At 63.1% G+C, this 23,684-nt stretch overlaps 2 protein-coding genes across 3 annotated transcripts; one reads left to right on the forward strand and one right to left on the reverse strand.

The window, feature by feature from the left end:
* Positions 1-6,482: 6,482 nt before the first annotated feature.
* On the reverse strand, positions 6,483-7,647 carry GTSF1 (gametocyte specific factor 1). Its single transcript, XM_065043561.1, has 5 exons — positions 7,444-7,647; positions 7,179-7,305; positions 6,999-7,088; positions 6,835-6,910; positions 6,483-6,738 (listed from the first exon to the last, which is right to left on the reverse strand). Exons 1-5 carry the CDS (start codon positions 7,534-7,536, stop codon positions 6,537-6,539), a joined length of 588 nt encoding a protein of 195 aa, XP_064899633.1. The 5' UTR covers positions 7,537-7,647; the 3' UTR covers positions 6,483-6,536.
* Positions 7,648-7,802: 155 nt separating this feature from the next.
* On the forward strand, positions 7,803-22,556 carry NCKAP1L (NCK associated protein 1 like). Of its 2 annotated transcripts, none has more exons than XM_065043538.1 (31): positions 7,803-8,661; positions 8,863-8,973; positions 9,284-9,376; positions 9,496-9,552; positions 9,638-9,780; positions 9,864-9,954; positions 10,042-10,179; positions 10,269-10,317; positions 10,975-11,131; positions 11,790-11,846; positions 12,124-12,220; positions 13,409-13,518; positions 13,601-13,733; positions 13,815-13,896; positions 14,336-14,394; positions 14,828-14,973; positions 15,066-15,198; positions 16,016-16,135; positions 17,446-17,585; positions 17,690-17,821; positions 17,907-18,125; positions 18,203-18,333; positions 18,421-18,518; positions 19,128-19,218; positions 19,308-19,390; positions 19,512-19,592; positions 19,791-19,884; positions 19,970-20,086; positions 20,436-20,545; positions 21,346-21,435; positions 22,171-22,556. In XM_065043538.1, the coding sequence occupies exons 1-31, from the start codon at positions 8,560-8,562 to the stop codon at positions 22,294-22,296; spliced, it is 3,390 nt and encodes a 1,129-aa protein (XP_064899610.1). In that variant the 5' UTR covers positions 7,803-8,559; the 3' UTR covers positions 22,297-22,556. The 2 variants fall into 2 exon arrangements, with proteins under 2 accessions (XP_064899610.1, XP_064899609.1); XM_065043537.1 differs by having other exon boundaries at positions 8,021-8,661; positions 19,125-19,218.
* The last annotated feature ends 1,128 nt before the right edge of the window (positions 22,557-23,684 follow it).

Genomic DNA, 23,684 nt, shown 5'->3' on the forward strand with positions numbered 1-23,684 from the left:
GGGGAGCGGGGACATCCCGGGGGGAGAGGGACATTCTGGGGGGAGTGAGACATCAGGGACCGGGGAACTCCGGGGACACAAGGACATCAGGGACTGGGACACCCCGGGAGCACCGGGACATCAGGGACAGGGGAACCCCAGGGACACAAGGACATCAGAGACTAGGACACACCGGGGGCACAAGGACATGAGGGACTGGGACACACCGGGGACACAAGGACATGAGGGACTGGGACACACCGGGAACACAACGACATCAGGGACTGGGACACCCCGGGAACACCGGGACATCCCGAGGGGAGCTGGACATCAGGGACCGGGACACTCGAGGGACACTGGGAGACACCAGAGGGACCAGGATGTCTGGGACTGAGATGCACTGGGACACTCTGGAGGGATGGGGACATCAGGGATTGGGACACAAGGGCACTCCAGGGGCATCGGCTCATTGGGACACCTTGGGACACCAGGAATGGGGACAATCATGTGCACCAGGACATCCCGAGGGCACCAGGACACCAGGGACGGGGACACCCGAAGGACATGGGGACAGTGGATACTGGGGACAAAATCACTCAAGGGACACCAGTGACTGGGATACCCAGGAGAGACCCGGACACTGGGAACAGAGACACTGAGGGGACACTAGTTGGACCGGGACACCAGGAATTGGGACAGCTGAGGGGACCGGGACAGTGGGAACAGGGATACTGGGGACCAGGACACTTGAGGGACACTGGGAAGGACTGGGACACACTGGGGTGAATGGGGCACTATGGGGGCACTGAGAGATGAGGGGAGATAGGGCCCGGGTGGCAAGGGGACACCGGGGACTGGAACACCGGGAGGGGAACTGGGACACTGCACACAGGACACCAGTGAGGGGACTGGGAGATGGGGGATGAGGCCCCAGGTGATGCAGGGGGTAACGGGACAACAGGGGGACAAGGGGACATGAGGGACATGGGGGGAGCAGGACAGCAGGGCGTGCTGGGACACAGGACACTAGGGGTCCTGGGACACTGAGGGGACAAAGGGACACAGGGTGAGACTGGCATGAGGGGACACGGGGGGAACACGTGGGGACACGGGACACGGGGGTGGGCGTGGAATGGGCCACGGGATGGGACAGCTGGGGGACACGGGGCTGGGGGCGGAGGGGGAAGGGGACACGGAGGGGGAAGGGGACACGGAGGGGGGCCGGGGGGGGGGCGGATCCGGCTGCCGCTTCCTGGAAGGAACCAGCGGAAACAGGGCCGGGGCTGGAGCGGTTCCCACGCGGCGCTGGTGGGGGGGGGGACACGGGGGACACTGCGGGGGACACGCACACACCCCCCAGCACCCCAGGACCCCGCGAGGGGCGGGGGGGACCCGCGCGTGCTCCCCCCCGGGGTCACCTTTGTTGTCCCCACGCCAGCGTGCGCCCCTCCAGGTGCAAAAGGTGGGTTCCCCTCCCCCCCCAGCCTTGGATCCCACCAGCGTGGGACCCCTCCCCGAGTGGGACCCCCTCCCCAGCAGCCCCGTGCGAGGGGCCGGGGGCCTCGCACGCCGCCGGCGGGGGGGCCACATTCCTGTGCTGCTGATGCAATGGGGCCGCAGCTGGGCCGGGGGCTCGGGGGGCTCAGGGGGACCCAGGCGTCCGGGGCCTCCCCCCCACACCCCCAAGCCTGGACGCCTGGGTCCACTGCCTAGCACCCCGCCGTGGGTGCTGCCCCCCACTCATGGCGGGGGGAGGATCGCGGGAGCTCGCACACGCGTGTGGGTGCGGGGCTGCGTGTGCCCCCCGTGGGCACGGTGCCCGTGGGGACAATGGGGACATTTCCGTGGCCGAGGGGGGGAAGTGACGGGCAGGCAGTGAACAATGCGCTGGCGCCGGGGCCCTTCCTGCCCCTGCACGCCCGGCCCCCCCTGCACACGCGTGTGCCCTGAGACCATCACCTTGTGCACACGCGTGTGCCCTGAGACCGTCACCTTGTGTCCTGACATCGTCCCCGTGTGCGCTGACACAGTCCCCTCGTGCACATGTGTGTGTCCTGACCTGTGTCTGTGCGCACACACGCGTGTCCTGACACTGTGACCTTGTGCACACACGTGTCCTGATACTGTCCCCTTGTGCACACGTGTCCTGGCACTGTCCCCTCCTGCACACACGTGTGTCCTGGCCATGCCTGCGTGTTCACACTCGTCCCTGTGTCCCCATGTCCCCACACATGGGCCGTGCGGGTGCCAGTGGACACAGGCCGCCCCACTCGTGACTCAGTTTCCCCCACGCTGGGCCTGGAAAAGTCTGATTTGGGGCCACCCTCATCCCCACGGGTGCTGTCCCCATATCCCCCCATCCCTGGGACACCCCATGTCCCCCCCAACCCCATTCTGGGGAAACCCCACAGCTCCCCATCCCCAGAGCACCCCATGGTCCCCCATCCCCATTCTGGGGACACCCCATGGATTCCAACCCCATGTCCCCCCCATCCATGGGACAGCCCCTGGATTCCAACCCATGTCCCCCCATCCCCAGAACACCCTATGGTCTCTCATCCCCATTCTGGGGACACCCCACGTCTCCCCTGTCCCCAGAACACCCCATGGTCCCCCATTCCCACAGCCCCATTCTGGGGACACCCCATGGATTCCAACCCATGTCCCCCCATCCCCAGAACACCCCATGGTCTCCCATCCCCATTCTGGGAACACCCCACATCCCCCCATCCCCAGAACACCCTACGATCCCCATCCCCATTCTGGGCACACCCCCCATCCCCAGAGCACCCCAAGGTCTCCCATCCCCATTCTGGGGACAGCCCACATCCCCCCACCCCCAGAACACCCCATGGTCCCCATCTCCATTCTGGGGACACCCCACATCCCCAGAGCACCCCAAGGTCCCCCATCCCCACTCTGGGGACACCCCACATCCCCCCACCCCCAGAACACCCCATGGTCCCCCATCCCCACTCTGGGGACACCCCACATCCCTCCACCCCCGGGACACCCCACGTGTGTCCTCCCCCCCAATCCCCAGGCCCCCCCTCCGGGGTCAGGGTTCGGGTGCCCCTTGCTAAGTATGGCCAGTGCTGGGGAGCGTCCCTGAGTCACCGGGGGGGCCGGGGGGGCCCCAGGCCTGACTCACAGCAGCCGCCAGCCCCTATATAGCCTGGCGGGGCAGCGGGGGCCACGTCACCCCTGTGTCCCCCCCCTCGGGTTGCTGGGCTGCCACCCCCATGTATTGGGAGGCCAGAGGGTGACACTGAGTCACCCCTATGGGTGCGGGGGGGGGACACCCGGTGCGTGCCTCAGTTTCCCCGCTGGCGCGGTGCCCCGGGCTGGCGCGGAGCCCGAGCGGCGCCTGCTCTTCCCAAAAAGGCGCTGGAGGCTGCGGGCGATGGGGATTCGGGCACCGGGCCAGCCCGGGGGGGGCCCCCGAAACGGGGAGGGGGGGGCACATAGGGTAGGGACATGGAGGTGACACTGCGGGGGCGCGGAGGTGACACTGTAAGGGGTGACACGCACGTAGCGCTGGTGTGCGACCCCCCGATGTCACCCAGGGCCACCACCCCCCGCTATGCGGCTGTCACCCCCACCATGGGGCTGCCACCCCCCTCTGGGGTTGTCACCCCACCCCCCGGGGTTGTCACGCCCCCCGGGGCCCAGAGAAACGCAGCGGTTGGTTGGGGACACAGGGGACATTTCACCCCGCTATTTTTGTCCCCCACCTCCCAGGCAGCCAAGGGACACCCCGATGTCAATTCGGGCCACCCCTCCCATGTGGCTGTCACCCCCACCATGGGGCTGTCACCCCCCTCTGGGGTTGTCACCCCTGTCGGGGTTGTCACCCCCATCCGGAGCAAGGCAGCGGTTGGTTGGGGACACAGGGGACATTTCACCCCGCTATTTTTGTCCCCCACCTCCCGGGCAGACAGGAGACACCCCGATGTCACTTCGGGCCAACCCCCCTAGGGTGTCCCCCCCCATGTCACTTCGGGCCACCCCCCCGCGGTGTCCCCCACTTTTTGACCTTTTCCAACACACCGATATTGGGTAAAACACCCCAAAATGCGGCCGCACCAACCCGGGCTACCGGGGATTAACCACGTTTTGAGGCCAAAACCGGCAGTTTTGGTGCTCGAGTGACGAGGGGGGGGGCAGACGCTGCAAACCCCCCCGGTCGTGTGTGTGTGTGTCCCCCACCGGGCGACTTCAAAGCGCCGGTTCCTGCGCTTTTCCTTTTCCTGCCGCTGTTTGACGGTCGAGTTTTAATTAATTGATACGTTAAATATGTCTCCGGGGTGGGGCCACCCCGTCCATGCAGGGGGGGCTCATTTGCCCCCCCCCCCGGACCGTGCAAATGGGGGTGTAAACGGGATGTATCATCCTCCACGGAACAAACCACGGAAAAGCCGTTAAACGGCCAAAAAAAGCACCAAATCTCCCCAAAATCGCAGCGGGACACACACACACACACACTTTTAAATGGGGGGGGCAGCTCAGCAACTGCTCCCCCCCCCCGAGCGTAAAAACAAGGCAAAATAGGTGGAAAAACGAAGGGAAACGCCTGTGGATTCTCATCCGGTTTCCTAATGAAAATAAAGCGGGTTTTTCCATCCCCCCCCCGGCCTGGGTTCATCCAACCCCCCCCCGGTTGGATTCAACACCCCCCCCCCGGAGTAAAAACTCCTGGCAAAGTTCGAACGCACATGGAACTTTTGCAAAACCCAGGGGAGAGATGCGGATTGAAACGAGTGAGGAAACAACAACCAAAAAGTGGCGGGGGGCGGGGGGATAAGTTTTTAACCATTTAGGGGGGTATCTGGGGGGGGGGAAACGGTTCTGAGAGGGGACAGAGATTTGTGGTCGGGGAGGATGCTGAATAAAACCCGTTTTAAGGAGATAAACCCAAGTGGGCGGTTTGGGGAGAGGGTGGGATAAACCCCGCCTATACAGTCGATAAATGGGTTTAAAACGTGTTTAAGGAGGTAAAAAACCAACATATATTAAAAATTAAAGGCGGGGTGAGGTTTGTGCTTGGCAGGTTTAAGTGTAATGAGATGAGTCGTGTTTAGGCTCCGGCTCAGGAAAAAAAAAGGGGGAAAGAAGTAAAAATTAAGCTTGAGAAACAAACTTAAGGTGGAGAAAAACTTTATGTTTAAGGTCCGGCTTTTCAGGAAAGAGCCGCCCGGGCGGGCGGGCGGGTCCGGGATGTGCAGCTGCTGCCAGATGTGCAACAAAACGGTCCCGTAGCTGCAATTGTGGCGGGGGAGGAATTAATTGCAACACCAGATCGTGCCGGGGGGGACACACACGGGGGGGGACGCCGGGACGACGTCCCCCATACCCTGAATGGGGAAGAATGTGGGGAAAATGAGGATTTCCCCCCAAATTCAGATTTTCGCTGTGATACGCGTGTTCTTATTTCTACAAGAATTACCCCAAATTTGTCACTTTTTAGCCTTTTCTCACCCCCCCCCCCAAAGAGGGTCTGGGGGGGCCCTTGAAATATCCTGAAGGGGGGAAGGAATTGGTGGGGGACACACAGAGAATTGGGGGGGACACACAGAGAATTGGGGGGGGACACCCCCTGTGCTGGCACATGGGTGTGATGGGTGTGTCATGCGGCGGGGGGGGGGGGCACAGGGGACAATGTGACGCATTTTTGGGAGGAATGCACAGGATGGGGGGGTTAATGAGGCTTCCCCAGCCTTCCCCCCGCCCCTTTCCCGGGGTGGGGACCCATGGGAGCCTGAACACGAGGCAGCAACGTTGCGCAAGAGGCACCAAAATAGCCCCCCCCCCGAGCCCAAAATGTGCCTGGAAACGCCTGTTTTGGTGGCAAAGAGACTGGGAGGGACACACTGGTGGCCTGGGCGGGAAGCAGGAGTTCCCCCAGTTGTTGGGAATGAGGGTTTAGGGGTGGCTGGAGCTGGTTTGGTGACAATCAGACTCTTTTGTCACTGTCCTCCTGTCAGAGTTTGGGGGTGGTTGGGGACAGGGGGATGGGGGGGGAACTGGGACGCACTGGGGGGGGTTTGGGGACACATCGGGGGGTTATGTGGACACATTGGGGGGGTGAAAGGGACACACTGGAGGTTTATGGGGACACACTGGGGGGGTGAAAGGGACACACTGGGGGGGTGAAAGGGACACACTGGAGGTTTATGGGGACACACTTGGGGGTGACAGGGACATACAGGGGGGTTATGGGGACACATTGGGGGAGTGACAGAGACACACTGGGGGGTTATGGGGCCATATTGGGGGGCGACAGGGACCCACACTGTGCACTGGAGCTGTTGCCCCCCCAGCCCCCCCATGCTGCCAGAGCCCCCTCAGTAGGAGGGGGAGCCATGCCAAGGGTCCCTAGGGTGTCCCCGTACCCAAGTCACATGGTCACCTGGGTCCCCCCAGTGTCTGTCTCCTGGGGGTGCCCCAGTGCCCACCCCACAGTGTCCCCTCCGTCCCCCCCCGGGTGACAAGTCACTGCGTGCTTTTAAATGCAAAATACTTTACTAAAATGACATTTAAAGTTTTCAGCATAAAATCTATTTAAAACGCGTGGGGGGGACTACACCCCCCAGCAGCGGCCGAAGGGGCACAGCCCCCCTGGCACCGTGGACCCCCAAATCCTGGGGCAGCGTCAGGCACCGTCCTTGTCCCGCTGCCACTGTCACTTGTCCCTCGTGTGCCCTGTGTCCTGCGGCTTCCTCATCATGGCTTTGCTTTGTGAGTGCTGCTGGGGCAGAGCTGGGGGGCAAGAGAGGACGTGGGGGGGTCGGTGTGGGCAGCACCCTGAGAGGGGGCACCCAGGGAGGGGACATTGTCACCCCCACAGGGTCCTACCTGTCGGATGGGAGCAGCAGGTTGTTCGCCCCGGCTCTGAGGATGAACGGCGGCTGCTCCTCCAGGTCCTGCAGCTCTGCAAAGGGGGACGAGACGGGGATGTGCCAACCTTGGGGTGACACCTTGGGGTGACACGGGGTTGGGGGGCACTGGGGGACACTCACCAGCCTCCCAGTCCTCCTGGCACGGGAGTCCCTGCCAAGCTTTGGGGGTCTCATTGTGCACTGTTGTGCTGCTGAGCGGTGGGTCCGTCCCTGCGAGGACACAGAGAGGGGACAGTTGTGGGCGCAGGGCACAGCTGAGCGCGGCCGCTGGGTGCCAGGGTGGGGGGGGTCCCGCTGTACCGAGGGGGAGGTCGAGCTGGCGCTTGTCGGGGCAGGAGGCGATGTGGTGCTGGAAGGTGGCGTGGGGCACCCTGTGCCTGGCGTTGAAGGGGCAGGTGGCCAGTCTGCGGGCCACCCCCGGGTTGTTCTGGGGGGGGCGAGAAGGGGTGAGAGGCGCTGGGTTGGAGGGGCCGGCTGAGCCCCAAGGCCGGCCTTGAAGGCCCCAAGCCCGGCCCTCAAGGCCCCAAGCCCGGCCTTGAAGGCCCCATTCCCGGTCCCCGCTCACCTTCTCGCACTTCACCAGGTGGTACGGCAGCCTGGCCGCCCTTATCTGGTGGCTTTTATCATAGGGGCACTGGACGAGCTGCTCGGGGTCCATTATGGTGCCCAGACCACAGCCCCCGCCCCCGCTCAACCGACTCCCAGACGCAACGGGCGCCGACGCGTCGCCATGGCGACGGGGCTGGGCTTCCGGCGCAGGCCGCTGTTGCCATGGCAATGGGGCTCGGCTTCCGGCGCAGGCCGCTGTCACCATGGCAACGGGGCCTGGTGGGGCGCCCGCGGCGTGGCCGAGTAGGCGGGGCCGGTGCCGTGTGGGCCCAGTCGGTGGCGTATGGGCCCCAGGAGGTGCTGTACTAGCCCAGACAATGTTATATGAACCCTGGGCTGTGCTATATGTGCCCCAGGTGGTGCTATAGGAGCCCTGGACAGTCTTACTTGAGCCCCAGGTAGTGCTGCAGGTGGCCCCAGGTGGTGCCATGCGGGCCCAGGCAGAGTTACATGGGCCCCAGGAGATGCTGTGTGAGCCCACACAATGTTATATGAGCGCTATATACTCACAGGGTTGCACTATACAGGCCCAGGCAATGTTATGTGGGCCGTGGGCTGTGATATATGGGCTCTGGATGGTACTATAGGAACCTTGGGCGGTGTTTTATGAGCCCCAGGAGATGCCATATGAGCTCAGACAATGTTATAGGAGTGATATATAGGCCCTGAATGGTGATATATGGGCCCACACAACGCTATACGTGCCACGGGTGGTGCTATACAGGCCTGATTGCTGCTATATGGGTCACGGTTGGTGTTGTATGGCCCTGGGTGCTGCTGTAGGGCCATGGCTGGTGTCACACAGTGACAGACAGCGCTATACGGTCCTGGTCATATAGAACAGCTGGGACTGGCACTATGTGGCTGTAACGGTGTCACCTGGCCACGGCTGGACCTCCATGGCGGCGATGTCACGCAGCCATGGTGTCACACAACCGTGTCACCAGGCGCCGGCAGTGTCACGTGGCGGTGGCGTCGGTGTCACGGGGTGGTGGCCCCAGTGCGGAAGCCCAAGAAGGGGAAGTTGGGGACGCGGGGGACACAAGGGTGGCCCCCCCGGCACGTCGCTGCCATGTCGCTGCCCTCCATCTACCAGAACAAGTTTGCCGAGAAGCTGACGATCCTCAATGAGCGGGGACGGGGCGTCCTTGTCCGCATCTACAACATCAAGAAGGTGGGTGGAGGGCCGGGGGGGGGCTGGGTCCCCTCGAGGGGAAGGGTTGGGGTGCAGGACACCAGGGTACCCCACCAATCTATGGGTAATAGCCTGGGACGAGTGACATGAAGGAATGGGGAGTGGTGGCTTTGCGGAGGGAGGGGTTCAGATGGGGGGTCTGAGGGTTTTGGGGGGTCTGAGGTCGGGGTGTCCCCACAGAGCTGCTCGGACCCCAAGACTCGGCCACCCTTCCTGAGTGACAAGGCCATGGAGCCGTCCCTCAAGTTCATCAGCAAGAAGTTTCCCCACCTGGACGTGCGGAGCAGCACAGTGAGTGACCGGGATGTCCCCTCTGTCCCCACCCCACTGTCCCCTCTGTCCCCACCCCGTGCCAGCCCTGCCGGGGTGTCCCCTCCGCCCCCAGTGTCCTCACCGTCCCCACCCCACGTTGTCCCCATCCACTGTCTGCATCGTCCCCCACGTCACCCTGCTCCGTGTCACCTCGCTTTGAGTCACTACCACCTGCCTTCCTCTCCATCCTCCTCTCTTGGTCATCCTGTCACCCCCTGCCCCATGTCACCCCACACGGGGTGTCCCTCTGTGTCACCCCACCCCGGGTGTCCCCACTGTCCTGCTGCAGCAACACCTGGGGCCGGTGCACAAGGACAGAGGGGACATCGCCCGGGCGCTGGGACCCTTTTATCACACCTTCCTGGACGTCCTGGAGTTCAGGGTGAGCTGGGGCGCGTGGTGGGGGGAAGAGGGGCGCTTTGGGGGGTAGAGGGGGTTTTGGGGGCTTTTCAGGCCTGGGGGACACAGCGGTGACACGTCCCATTGTCCCCTCCCTGCCAGGACCACGTCTATGAGCTGCTGAACACCATCGATGCCAACCAGTGCTACTTCGACATTGTGAGTCGGGGGGTCCTGGGTGAGGGGACTTTGGGGGTGCCACAGCCATGCCCACCCCCTCACGGACTGTCCCCCCCACCCCCAGAACATCAACTACGACTTCACCAAGGGCTACCTGGACCTGGTTGTCACCTACGTGTCCCTTGTCCTGCTGCTGGCCCGCACCGAGGACCGCCGGCTCCTCATCGGCTTGTACCACTGCGCCCACGAGATGAGCCACGGTGCCAGGTGGGGCTGCTGTCCCCACGGGCTGTCCCCACCACGGCTGTCCCTGAGGGCTGTCCCCAACCCCCATGTCACCGTCCCCGCAGTGACCCCAGCTTCGCCCGCCTGGGACAGATGGTTCTAGAGTACGATCACCCCCTCAAGAAGCTGCCAGAGGAATTTGCGCCACACACCAAGGTGGGACGGGGTTCCCTGTAACCACTGGGGCCTCATCCTGTCCCTGTCCGTCCCACAGCCCCCCCATGATGTCCCCTTGTCCCCCAGGCTGTCACCAGTGCCCTCCTGTCCCTGCATTTCCTCTTTGCACGGCGGAACCAGAGCGCGGAGCAATGGCGCAGCGACCAGCTGCTCAGCCTGCTCGGTGCCGCCGGCACCATGCTCAGCCCCGCCAGCTCCGACACCGTGAGTGACACCCGGGGACACCGCGCGGGGACGGGACAGCGCCCAGGGGGACAGCTGGAGGGGTGACATGGTGACACCTGTGTCCCCAGGTGGCCTGTGAGTACCTGTCGCTGGAGGTGATGGAGCGTTGGATCCTCTGTGAGTCCTTGCGGTGGCCACAATGTCCCCAGCCTCATGTGGCCACAATGTCCCCAGCCCCATGTGTCCCCAGTGTCCCCAGCCCCACACAGGCATCCCCAGTCCCACAGGGGCACAATGTCCCCAGCCCTACACAGGTGTCCCCAGTCTCACAGGGGCACAATGTCCCCCAGCCCTACACAGGCACAGTGTCCCCAGCCCCACACAGGTGTCCCCAGCCCCACACAGGCGTCCCCAGTCCCACGTGGGCACAATGTCCCCAGCCCCATGTGGCCACAGTGTCCCCAGCCCCACACAGGCACAGTGTCCCCAGCACAATGCACATGTCCCCAGCCCCACACAGGTGTCCCCAGCCCCACATGGGCACTGTGCCTCCAGCGCCATGTGGCCAAAATGTCCCCAGCCCCACATGGGCACAGTGTCCCCAGCCCTACACAGGTGTCCCCAGCCCCACACAGGCGTCCCCAGTCCCACAGGGGCACAATGTCCCCAGCCCCACACAGGCGTCCCCAGCCCCACATGGTCACAGTGTCCCCAGCCCTACACAGGTGTCCCCAGCCCCACATGGGCAGCGTTCCCAGCCCCATGCGGTGTCCCCAGCCCCCTTGGGCAGCCTGTCCCCCCGTTGCGGGCTGTCCCCTGACGCTGTCCCCGCAGTGGGGTTCCTGGTGTGCCCCGGGGCGCTGGCCTCGTCCCCGCAGTGCCTGGAGCTGTGGCGGCTGGCGCTGCAGGGCTCGCTCTATGTCACCCTGCTCCGCGACGAGGCCATCCAGGTCCATAAGGTCACCGAGGAGCTGCTTGGTGGCCTCAAAGGGTAATTGGGGGGTGCCATGGGGGGTGTCATGGGGGGTGCCAGGGGCTGGGGGCTCTGCCAGCTGGTATCTTGGGTGCCAGAGGCTCTGTGGGGGTGCCTGGGGCTCCCCTGGGTGCCAATGACTCTGTGGGGGTGCTGGAGGCTCTGCGGGGTGTCAGGGGCTCTGGGGGTTCCCAGGGGCAATGTGGGGGTGCCCAGGGCTCTGTGGGGGTATCTGGGCCTCTGCGGGGTGTCAGGGGCTCTGGGGGTTCCCAGGGGCAATGTGGGGGTGCCTGAGGCTCTATGGGGGTGTCAGGGGCTCTGTGAAGGTGCCGGGGGCTCTGGGGGTTCCCAGGGGCAATGTGGGGGTGCTGGAGGCTCTGCGGGGTGTCAGGGGCTCTGGGGGTTCCCAGGGACAATGTGGGGGTGCCCAGGGCTCTAGGGGGGTGTCAGAAGTCCTGTGGGGGTGCCAGGGGCTTTGGGGGTTTCCTGGAGCTCTGCAGGGTTTCTGGGGGGGCTCTGGGGGTGCCTGGGACTCCCTTGGGTGCCAATGACTCTGAGGGGGTGTCAGGGGCTCTGTGGGGTCCCTGGAACGCTGGGGGGTTTCTGGGGGGGCTCTGGGGGTGCCAGGGCCCCCCGGATGCCGTGCCCAGCCCTGGCAGCCCGTGTCCCCTGGCAGGTATGGGAAGCGGGTGGCCGATCTCAAGGAGTGCAAGGAACACGCCGTGGCTCACAGGTTGGGGGCTCCATGGGGGGAGCAAACCAGGTTGGGGGGTCCTGGGGAGGGTCCCAGGGTGACCCAAAGGGTGCTGAGGGTCCTATAGGTCTCAAAGAGCTGGGGGGGGGGTCCCAGGGGTGCCAGCACCCTCTGTGTGTGCAGGGGTGCCCCAATTAGATCCGCACTGGCCCCATGTCTCAGCCCCCACTTTTGCCACCTGGTGCCTGTGTGACAGGGGAGGCTGGGGGGCTTGGGTGGCCTTGCCCCCCACCCTGACCCCCACCCCGACCCGCAGCGGGTCCCTGCACCGGGGCCGGCGCTCGTTCCTGCGGGGGGCCCTGCGGGAGCTGGCGGCTCTGCTGGAGGATCAGCCCGGGCTGCTGGGGCCCAAGGTGAGGGGCGAGCAGGACGGGGGGCTGGGGAGCGGGTTTGGGGTGCAGGGGGTGTGGGGTGCAGGGTTTGGGGTGTTGGTGGTGCCTGGGTGCAGGGTGCAGGATTTGGGATGCAGGTTTGGGTGGAGGGTTTGGGGTGCAGTGTTTGGGTACAGGATTGGGGATTGGGGTGCAGGGTTTGGGTGGAGGATATGGGGTGCAGGGTTTGGGGTGCAGGTTTGGGTGCATGGTTTGGGCTTTGGGGTGCAGGTTTGAGTGCAGGGTTTGGGGTACAGGTTTGGGTGCAGGGTTTGGGGTTTGCAGTACAGGGTTTGGGGTGCAGTTTGGGGTGCAGGTTTGGGATGTACTTCGGGGTGCAGTTTGGGTGCAGGTTTGGGTGCAGGTTTGGGATGTACTTCGGGGTGCAGTTTGGGTGCGGGTTTGGGTGCAAGTTTGGGTGCGGGTTTGGGTGCAAGTTTGGGTGCGGGTTTGGGTGCAGGTTTGGGTGCAGGTTTGGGTGCAGGTTTGGGTGCGGGTTTGTGGTGCAGTTTAGGGTGGAGGTTTGGGGTGGAGTTTGGGTGCAGTTTGGGTGCAGGTTTGGGTGCAGGTTTGGGTGCAGTTTGGGTGCAGGTTTGGGTGCAGGTTTGGGGTGCAGGTTTGGGTACAGGTTTGGGATGCAGTTTGGGTGCAGTTTGGGTGCAGTTTGGGTGCAGGTTTGGATGCAGGTTTGGGTGCAGGTTTGGATGCAGGTTTGGGTGCAGTTTGGGTGCAGGTTTGGGATGCAGTTTGGGATGCAGTTTAGGGTGCAGGTTTGGGATGCAGTTTGGGTGCAGTTTGGATGCAGGTTTGGGTGCAGGTTTGGGTGCAGGTTTGGGATGCAGTTTGGGTGCAGTTTGGGTGCAGGTTTGGGATGCAGTTTGGGTGCAGGTTTGGATGCAGGTTTGGGTGCAGGTTTGGGATGCAGTTTGGGTGCAGTTTGGATGCAGGTTTGGGTGCAGGTTTGGGGTGCAGGTTTGGGTACAGGTTTGGGATGCAGTTTGGGTGCAGGTTTGGGTGCAGGTGTGGGGTGCAGTTTGGGTGCAGTTTGGGTGCAGGTGTGGGGTGCAGTTTGGGGTGCTGTAGCTCTGCCGGTTCACGGTCCTGTGACCCGGGTACCGTGTGCTCTGTGTGTGGGGGCATCACCCCGTCCCCCTGTCCCCTTTCCCCCAGGCGCTCTTTGTCTTCATGGCACTTTCCTTCTGCCGCGACGAGCTCACCTGGCTGCTGCGCCACGCCGAGCACGTCACCAAGACCAAAACACCCGAGGACTTCACCGACAGGTACCACGGCCACCCGTGGGGGACACCCCAGCCCCAGGGGGCGGTTTTGGGGGCCCCGGCGCTGACGCTGACCCTGGCGCAGCTGCGTGGCCGAGCTCCTCTTCCTCACGGAGCAGCTGCGGGAGCTGGTGCGGCGGCGGGTTGGGGTCCTGCGGCGATACCACGTCCCCTACCTGGCTCGTTTCGACGCCCTGTTGCTCAGCGATGTCATCCAGGTACTGGGGACACCGCTGGGGGCTGGCCCTGTGCGCTCTGCCCTGTCCTGGCCGTCCCTCATGCTGTCCCCGTCCCTGCAGAACCTCTCCGTGTGTCCCGAGGAGGAGTCCGTCATCCTCTCAGCCTTCGTCAGCTCCCTCTCGGCTCTTGCTGGCAAGGAAGGTACTGACTGTGGCCCCCCTGGCCTGTCCCTGTCACCACCCAGGGACACATGTCCCCCAGCTTGTTCCTGGTACTGCCTGGGGACCAGTGTCCCCCCTGGTGTGTCCCTGGCACTGTCCAGGGACCGATGTCCCCCCAGTGTGTCACTGGTACTGCCTGGGTCCAGTGTCCCCCCTGGTGTGTCCCTGGCACTGTCCAGAGACCCATGTCCCCCCAGTGTGTCACTGGCACTGCCTGGGGACCAGTGTCCCCACTGGTGTGTCCTTGTCACTGCCCAGGCACAGATGTCCCCCAGCATGTCCCATCTGTCCTGGGAGCCCTGAGCCATGCTGGGGGGACAGTGAGGAGGTGACAGCTCCTGGGGGTCCTGGGGGGGCGCACTGTCACCCTCACCCCACTCCCCATGGCCACATCTCCCCATATTTCTGTTTCCCCCCAGCTGACGACAAGGAGCAGTTTGATTTCACAGCGCTCCGTCTGGACTGGTTCCGGCTGCAGGTGCTGTTCCTGTCCCTGGCCTTGTCCTTGTCCCCATCCTTGTCCCTGTCCCCATCTTTGTCCCTGTCCCTATCCCAATCCCCTTCCTGTCTCCCCATCCCTGTACCTGTCCTTGTTCCTGTCCCCATCCCTGTCCCCCTCCTTGTCCCTGTCCTGATCCTAATTCCCGTCCTTTTTCCTGTCTCCATCCCCTTCCTATCTCCCCATCCCTGTCCTTGTCCCTGTCCCTATCTTTGCCCCTGTCCCTCTCCTTGTCCCTGTCCCCAACCCCATCCTCTCTCTCCACCCCTGTCCCATCCTTGTCCCTGCTCCTCTCCCTGTCCGCATCCCAGTCCTCTTCCTCTCTCCTCAACCCCTTCCCTATTACTGTCCCCATCCCTCTCCTGTCATGTCCCCATCCCCGCTGTCCCCACTGTCCCCGCTGTCCCCACAGGCCTACACCAGCGTGGCCAAGGCGTCTCTGCCGCTGGGCTCCAACCCCGACGTGGGTCGTGTCATGAACCTCATCGTCTTCCACACCAAACTGCTGGACTCGCTGGAGGAGCTGCTGGCCGAGACTTCCGACCTCTCTGACCTCTGGTGAGCCCCTGCCTCAGTTTCCCCACAATCCCCATGGGGGGTGACCCTGGCTGAGGGACATCAAGCCACGTCCTTTGTCCCCATGCCGGCAGTTTCTACCCCCGGCCCGTGGAGAAGATGTTTGTGGCGACGCTGGAGGAGCCCTCGATGCTGCGCTACAGCATCGCCTTCCCGCTGCTCTGCGGCCACTTCTCCCGCTGCCTCCACCCCATGTGTCCCGAGGAGGTGGGTCCTGCTGGGGGGTGACACGGGGGACATGGGGACACGGGGGACATGGTGACACCACAGGCATGTTGGAGTCAGGGACAATGGCCATGAGGAAGCTGCAGATGTGGCCATGACCCGTGTGCCATGTGGTGTGACAATGTCATGGCTTTGTCCCCCATTAGTTAATAATATGCAATTTAAGCTCTTCAAAGATCAACCTTTACTAGAAGCTCTGTTACTTCATAATGACCATAGGGACAGGCATTGTGAAGCGGCACCAAATCTCTATAAGGAGAGAAAGGGGAAGGATTATTATCTTAACGTGCATATTTTAATCCCGAATGCATCTATCACATCACCCGTTATGGTGCTATGTTATACCTTGATCATTTTACAAAAACAGTCTCAGAGATGTTCAAATGAAGTTGAGGGGAAATAAGAAACTGGAAAAGAACCCAGAAAATCCCATCAGCATTTTTCAGAATGACAAACTTTGAAAATAATCAGAAGATGGGGAATTAATTGCACCGTCTTACTGCAAATGAAATGGTTCCGCTCAGAATCAGAACCCTAAGCAGGAAGAACTATCTGCAGGGGGGTTTTAGGAGAGATGGTAATCAAAACAATATTGCTGTAGGATTATCTTCTCCCTTGGAAACTAAAGAAGTTTTACTGGCTAATATTTAAATAACTGTATATATTCTATACTAAGGACGGAGTTACAGAGGTTTCAAGCCAGCTCTCTAACCCAGTGGTCTTAAGATCAAGTGAGAAATCACCCGAAGCGAATTCTTGCACAGGTGGTGTGAGGGTCCCGTGGCTTTGTTCCCCACAGTATCCCCACCTGAAGGCCACGGCGCTGGGGCTGTGCAACAGGTTCCTGGAGGAGATGGCCCGGCAAACCAGCGCCTGCATCATGGACGCCTGCGCTGAGCAGCACAACCTCAGCGAGCAGGTGAGGGACGCGTCTCTGCGGTCACTGTGGCCTTTGGGGTCTCTGTCACCTTCAGTATCTCTGTGGCCTTTGGGGTCTCTGTGGTCTCCATGACCTTTGAGGTCTCCATCACCTTCAGTATCTCTGTGGCCTTTGGGGTCTCTGTGGTCTCCGTGACCTTTGAGGTCTCCAACACCTTTGAGGTCTCCATCACCTTCAGTATCTCTGCGGCCTTTGGGGTCTCTGTGGTCTCCATGACCTTTGAGGTCTCCATCACCTTCAGTATCTCTGTGGCCTTTGGGGTCTCTGTGGTCTCCGTGACCTTTGAGGTCTCCATCACCTTTGAGGTCTCCATCACCTTCAGTATCTCTGCGGCCTTTGGGGTCTCTGTGGTCTCCATGACCTTTGAGGTCTCCATCACCTTCAGTATCTCTGTGGCTTTTGGGGTCTCTGTGGTCTCCATGACCTTTGAGGTCTCCATGACCTTTGAGGTCTCCATCACCTTCAGTATCTCTGCGGCCTTTGGGGTCTCTGTGGTCTCCATGACCTTTGAGGTCTCCATCACCTTCAGTATCTCTGTGGCCTTTGGGGTCTCTGTGGTCTCCGTGACCTTTGAGGTCTCCATCACCTTTGAGGTCTCCATCACCTTCAGTATCTCTGCGGCCTTTGGGGTCTCTGTGGTCTCCATGACCTTTGAGGTCTCCATCACCTTCAGTATCTCTGTGGCCTTTGGGGTCTCTGTGGTCTCCAGGAGCTCTGTAGCCTTTGAGGTCTCTATCACCTTCAGCATCTATGTGGCCTTTGGGATCTCTGTGGTCTCCAGGATCTTCGTAGCTTCTGTGGCCTCCATGGTCTCCATAGCCTTTGGGGTCTACATTGTCTCCATGGTCTCTGTAGACTTTGGGGTCTCTGTGGCCTTTGAGGTCTCTGTGACCTTCAGCATCTGTGGCCTTTGGGATCTCTGTGGTCTCCAGGATCTCCATAGCTTCTGTGGTCTCCATGGTCTCTGTAGCCTTTGAGGTCTCCGTGACCTTCAGGATCCCTGTGACCTTTAAGGTCTCCATGGTATCTGTGGCCTTTGGCACCTCTGTGCTCTCCATGACCTTTGTGGTATCCATGACCTCTGAGCTCTCTGTGGCCTCTTTGTCCCCTGGGACCTCCTTGGCCTCCATGTTCTCCAAGGCCTTGGGACAACAAAGGCCACGCAGGGAAGACCTGGCAGGTCAAGTCCCCAATTCAGCCTTGGGGACAGTGACCTCTGTGGCCCTGGAGGCTGTGATTGGTGTCCCCGGTGCCGTGGCCTGTGATGACCCGCTGCTGGTGGCCAACAGCTGCTGCCCAAGCACTGCGCCTCCACCATCAGCAAGGCCCGTGGCAAGAAGACCCCAAAGCCACCAGCCAAGAAGGGGGAGCCTGAGCGGGACAAACCAGGGACTGAGAGCCAGAGGAGGGACCGGACCTTGACCACCAAGTGAGACTTGGGGCTGGCCAGGCTGTGGTGGCCACCGGTGGGCACGCTGTGACCGTGGTGCTGTCCCCACGGAGTGGCTAACGGTGCTTGTCCCCTCGCCCCAGCATGGACAAGCTGCACCTGGTGCTGGCCGAGCTGTCCCTCAGCCTCAACCACGTCCCCAACTTCACCGTCTTCGAGCACACGGTGACACCGGCCGAGTATCTCAGCAGCCACCTGGAGACACGTCTCGCCAAGTAGGGACCATGCTGGGGACGTGGGACGTGGAGGGGAGGGGACACTTGGCCACAGCCCCCAGACAGCCACCTCCTGTCCCCACAGAGCCATCGTGGCCATGGCGGGCTACAGCCAGGCCACGCAGGAGGTGGCCCGTCCCTCGGAGGTGCTGGTGGGGCTGAGCGCCTATGTGACCTTCATCCAGTCGCTGGGACACTTGGTGGCCCTGGACACGGGCCGGCTCATCCGCGGTGTCCTCCTGCAGCAGACGCAGCCGCGCGATGCCGCCGGCGACCAGACCCTCACCACCATCTACACCAACTGGTGGGTGACACGCCGGGACCCAGGGGGGTGGCCCTGGGGTGTTGTGGGTCCTGGTGACAGCGACTTGATGTCCCCAGGTACCTGGAGGCCCTGCTGCGCCAAGCCAGCACCGGGGCCATCGTCCTGGCCCCTGCCACACAGGCCTTTGTCACGGTGTCACGGGAGGGCGAGCCACCCTTCAGCGCCGACGAGTTCTCCGATGTCACAGGTGAGGGACGTGGCGACACTGCAGGGGGTGGGATTGTCACCTCTCCCAGCCCTGCTGATGTCCCCATCCTTGTCACCCTCTCCGCAGAGATGCGGGCGCTGGCCGAGCTCCTGGGGCCCTACGGCATGAAGTTCCTGAGTGACAACCTCATGTGGCATGTGGGCTCCCAGGTCACCGAGCTGAAGGTGGGGGACCAGGGGACAGTGATCAGGGTCAGGGGACATGGACCAGAGCCAGGGAACAGAACAGGATCAGGGGACAGGGACTGGGGTTGGAGGACTGAGAGTGGGATCAAGGGACAGGGACTGTGGTCTGGGGAACAAGACTGGGGTCAGGGGACAGGGACTGGGCTCAGGGGACCAAGACTGGGATCAGGGGACAAGAACACAGATCAGGGGACTGAGATCAGGGTCAGGGGACAGGGACTGGGTCTGGGTACTGAGATCGGGATCAGGGGATGGGGACTGGGGTTGGGGGACCGAGACTGGGCTCAGGGGACCAAGACTGGGATCAGGGGACAGGGACCAGGGTTGGGGGACAGGAACCAGCATCAAGTGACAGGGACCGGTGTCAGGGGACAGGGACCAGGCTCAGGCGACAGGGACCGGGGTTGGCACACAAGCGATCAGGCTCTGGAGTGCAGTGTGACAGGGCAGCCAGGGCCACCCCAGGGACCATCCCCATCCCCTGCCTGCCCCTTGGGCCTGCCAGCCAGCCTGGAGGGGACACAGAGGGGACAGGACATCCTTCCTGGCCGTGTCCCCGCTGCCACCAGCCCCGTGTCCCCACAGAAGCTGGTCAACGAGAACATGGACACGCTGGTGCAGCTGCGCTCCAGCTCCGGCCAGCCCGAGCAGATGGCAGCTCTGCTGCCCCGCCTCACCTGTGAGCACGGGGGGGACCTGGGGACACTGTCACACGTGGCTGGAGACACAGACACACATGTGTCCCCACTGTCCCCTTTCCTCCTGCAGCGGCTGAAAACGTCCTGAAGCGAATGACGATCATCGGGGAGATCCTGAGCTTCCGCGCCATGGCCCAGCAGGGCCTGCGTGAGGTGCGTGTCCCCCACCCGCATGCCCCCCACCTGCATGTCCCCCACCCATGTGTCCCCCACCGCCAGGACCCCCACCCAGCAGCCCCAGGGGACACCAGAAGCACCCACCTTCTCTCCCCAGGTCTTCTCCCACCACTGTCCCTTCCTGATGGGCCCAATCGAGTGTCTGACGGACGTTGTCACCCCCGACACCGACATCCAGGTGGGGGGGACAGGGACAGGGGTGGCACTTCCAGTGCTTGGAACACTGTCCCCAAGCTGCTGTCCTGTATCCTGTGTGTCACTGTGTGTCACTGCGTGTTGCTACAGGCACTGAGTGGCATCGTGTGGCACTGTGTGGCATTGCACGGTCCCAGCTGTCACCCTGTGTCCCCAACCTTGAGCCTGTGTGTTCCCCCAGGTCACCCTGAGCATCTTCGAGGTGGCCTCGGCCGCAGGGATTCCCTGCGAGGTCGACCCCGCGCTGGTCACCGTCCTCGCTGGCAGCAAGACAGGTATGGGGACACGGGGGACACAGGGGGTGTCCCTGGGATCTGGGACCCCCGCGGTCCCCTCCAGTGTCCCCTGGCTCCCCGGCAGAGGGCTCGTCCCCAGAGGAGGACTACAAGGTGGCCTGTCTGCTCCTGGTCTTCGTGGCCGTGTCCCTGCCCCTGCTGGCCGCCGACCCCGCGTCCCTCTACAACACCGAGCTGGACGGTGAGCCTGCGTCCCTCTGTCCCCGTGTCCCTGAGCCCGAGGTGTCACACCTGGTGTGTGCCGGGGTCATCGGTGCCACATAAGCATGTCTGAGGGGCGGTGGGGACAGCGGTGGGGACAGCAGGACCCCAGGGCTGGTGACCAGGAACTGCAGCCAAGGGAGGAGACCCTGTGCTGTCCCCAACCTTCCTGTGTCCCCAGACTTCTGTCCCCAACCTTCCCCTTCCCCAACCTTGCTATGTCCCCAACCTTGCTGGATCCACAACCTTGCTGTGTCCCAGCTTACCTGTGTCCCCAACCTTCTTCTGCCCCAAACCTTCCTGTGTCCCCAACCTGCCCCTGTCCCCAGGCTACGCCAACAACATCCACTGCCTGGCCAAGGCCATCGTGCACGTCTCAGCTGCGCTCTTCACCGTCCACAACAAGAACATCGAGACCCACCTCAAGGAGTTCCTGGTGGTGGGTCCCCGGGGTCACCTCTGTCCCTGAGGGGTCCTTGCTGTCCCTGGGGGTCACCTCTTTCCCCGGGGATCAGTCACCTGTGTCCCCATGGATCCCTGTGGTTCCTAGGGGTCCCCACTGTCCCTTTCGGGTTCCCCACTGTCCCCTGGGGTCTCCACTACACCTTGGGGGTCACCTCTCTCCCTGCAGGTCCTCACTGTCCCTGGGGGAGTCACCTCTGTCTCTGGGGGTCACCTCTGTCCCTTTGGAGTCACCACTGTCTGTGGGGGGTCCCTGCTGTCCCTTTGGGGTCCCCACTGTCCCTTTGGGGTCTCCATTGTCCCCAGGGGTCCCCACTGACCCTGGGGGGTCACCTTTGTCCCTTTGAGGTCACCTCTGTCCCTGCGGGTCCCTGCTGTCCCTGGGGGGTCCCCACTGTCCCTGGGGGGGTCACCTCTGTCCCTGCGGGTCCCTGCTGTCCCTGGGGGGTCCCTACTGTCCCTGGTGGGTCACCTCTGTCCCTGTGGGGTCACCTCTGTCCCTGCGGGTCCCTGGTGTCCCTGGGGTGTCCCCACTGTCTCTGGGGGGTCACGTCTGTCCCTGCGGGTCCCTGCTGTCCCTGGGGGGTCCCTACTGTCCCTGGGGGGTCACCTCTGTCCCTTTGGGGTCACCTCTGTCCCTGCGGGTCCCTGCTGTCCCTGGGGGGTCACCTCTGTCCCTTTGGGGTCACCTCTGTCCCTGGGGGATCCCTGCTGTCCCCGGGGCTCCCCCTGTCCCCGCGGGGTGGGGACTGTCCCCAGCTGTCCCCGTGTCCCCAGTTGGCCTCCGCCAGGCTCCTGCAGCTGGGCCAGGATCCGGACAAGCTCCGCGCCAGGAACCGCGACTCCGTGTCCCTGCTGCTGCAGCTGGTGGGGCTGGGGGGGGGGCGAGTGTCCCTGGGGGGCTCTGGGGTGTCACCGTGTCCTTTGGGGTGCCCCTCGGTGGGTTTTGGGGTGCCCCTGTGTCCTGGGGGCTGTGGGGTGTGCCCTGGTAGGTTTTGGGGTGTCTCTGGGTCCTGAAGGGGCTGTGGGGTGCCCATGGGTCCTTGGGGGGTTGTGGGGTTGTCCTTGGGGAGCTGTGGGGTACCCCAGGGTGGGTTGTGGGGTGTCCTTGGGGAGCTGTGGGGTGTCCCAGGTCCTGGGTGGGTTGTGGGGTGTCCTTGGGGGATTGTGGGGTGTCCTTGGGGAGCTGTGGGTTGTCCCAGGTCCTGGGTGGGTTGTGGGGTGTCCTTAAATCCTGGGTGGGTTTAAGGTGCCCCTGGGTGGGTTGTGGGGTGTCCCTGGGTGGCCGTGGGTGCCCCTGGGGGGGCTCCAGCTCTGCCCAGCTGCCCCCTGCTGTGGGTGCTCAGCCCCACAGCTCCAGTTGGCCCCGGGGGGGGCTGGATGTGGCTCTGAACCCCCGGGGGGGGCACGCTGGGTGTATATGGGGGGTGTTGATATTCCGGGAGCGCTCGCCCGCGCTGCGCAGCAATTTAAATGCAAATATTTCAATCGGGAGCTGGGGAGGGAACACCCAGTGCTGCGGGGGGGGGAAACTGAGGCAAGGGGGGGTGAAACTGAGGCAATGGGGGGGTGGTGACACCGTGCTCGTGTCCCCTCCCGCAGATGGTGGCCGAGTCGTCGTTCCTGACGCTGGACATGCTGGAGAGCTGCTTCCCATACGTGCTGCTCCGCAACGCCTACCGCGAGGTGTGCCGGGAAAACCTGCTGGCCAGGGCCCCCCCGCACTGACACGGCCCCCCCAGCAAACCCCGAGCACCCCCAGATCCTTCTTCGGCCACCGGATGCCACCGCGGTGTCCCCAAATGTCCCCGGCCTGTCCCCAAGTGTCCCTTTCCTGTCCCCCCGCTATCACTGAGCCACCCCTCTGTGCCCCCCCCTCATCGAACCCCTCCAGCCTGGCCCCCCAGGTCTTCCCTTGCCCACTGGATGTCACCACGGTGTCCCCAATGTCCCCAATGTCCCCAACCTTCACTAAACCACTTTTCCCCCAACAGATGCGTCCGACTTGTGTTCGGGGGGGGTGGAAACTGGGGAATATTTGGGGCTGTGTCCCTGGGGCGTTCGGGGGGGGTCTGAGCTCCCCAGCACCCAAAGGTGGGTCCATGGGGGGGTCCGGGGGCACCATGACCTTGGCGGGGGGGGGGCTGTGACACCATCAGCATTCATCACCTTTAATTAAAGCTGCTTCTCATGTCACTGCCCCCCCCAGCCCTGTGCCTCAGTTTCCCCTCTCCCCCCCCCATTTCAAGTCACGTTCCCCCCCCCCCAGTTTTCCCCCCCCCCAATCTCAGGGTGTTTATTTTTCCTCCCGTGCAGCATCTTGGGGGAAAATTAATGGGGCGAGCGAAGGAGGCGGCGGGGCGGCCTTTGCCATTCCGCTCACGCCGGCTGCTCCGCGATGACTCACCGGCCACCCCGGGGGGGGGGACAGCGGCTGTCGCGGCCCCCGACCCCCCCCAGAGCCCCCCCGGTACAACACGGGGGTCCCGGCGCTGGTGGAGCCCGAACGGAACCATCACCAAACCCGCGGCCTCGTCCGCCACTAATTCATTTATTAATCCATCTGAGATAGGGAAAAACAAAGCACTCCGGAGTGGGTTGGACCCCCCCGCGCCCCCCCCTGCGCTCCCGGGGGGTTCGACTCCCCCGAATTAACGCCCAGAAGCTCCTGCTGAATCCGGCTCGCTGCAAAAGTCTATTTTCGCGCTCATCAATCACGATACGAAGCGGTAACGAGCTCCCCGCCGCAGCGCGGCTTTGTCTCGCGGATCTGCCCACGCCCCCCCCCCCCCCCTTTTTGGGACCCCCCCCTTTTGTTCACAGTCCCTATTTGGGAGAGTCAAGGGACACCCACCCTGGGCAGCACCCATGGGTGCCAGCGAGCAAAGGTGACCTGGTGGCAGGTGGGGACATGGCAAAGCCACCAGGTGCAGTGGGTCAAGTGGGGGGGTGACACCCCAAAATGGGGGGAACCCACCTGTTCCCCCCCGTGCTGCGGCCGTGGGTGCTGCGCACACCCCCGCCGTTACATAAAGGCTGATTAATATTATTAATTAGCACGGGGGCTGCGGATCGGCGCGTGCTGGGGGAGGTGATGCGGGGGCTGCCAACCCCCC

This window comes from Columba livia, chromosome 29 (assembly GCF_036013475.1).
Source record: "Columba livia isolate bColLiv1 breed racing homer chromosome 29, bColLiv1.pat.W.v2, whole genome shotgun sequence".
Lineage (NCBI taxonomy): Eukaryota > Metazoa > Chordata > Aves > Columbiformes > Columbidae > Columba > Columba livia.

Coding starts and splice junctions, on each gene's coding strand:
- NCKAP1L (XM_065043537.1), top strand. CDS start 8,560: ATGTCGCTGCCCTCCATCTACCAGAACAAGTTTGCCGAGAAGCTGACG. Junction 18,334..18,420: donor CGAGTTCTCCGATGTCACAG/GTGAGGGACGTG, acceptor CCCTCTCCGCAG/AGATGCGGGCGCTGGCCGAG. Junction 20,546..21,345: donor ACCTCAAGGAGTTCCTGGTG/GTGGGTCCCCGG, acceptor CCGTGTCCCCAG/TTGGCCTCCGCCAGGCTCCT.
- GTSF1 (XM_065043561.1), bottom strand. CDS start 7,536: ATGGACCCCGAGCAGCTCGTCCAGTGCCCCTATGATAAAAGCCACCAG. Junction 7,089..7,178: donor CCAGCTCGACCTCCCCCTCG/GTACAGCGGGAC, acceptor GTGTCCTCGCAG/GGACGGACCCACCGCTCAGC. Junction 6,911..6,998: donor CCAGGAGGACTGGGAGGCTG/GTGAGTGTCCCC, acceptor CCCCCTTTGCAG/AGCTGCAGGACCTGGAGGAG.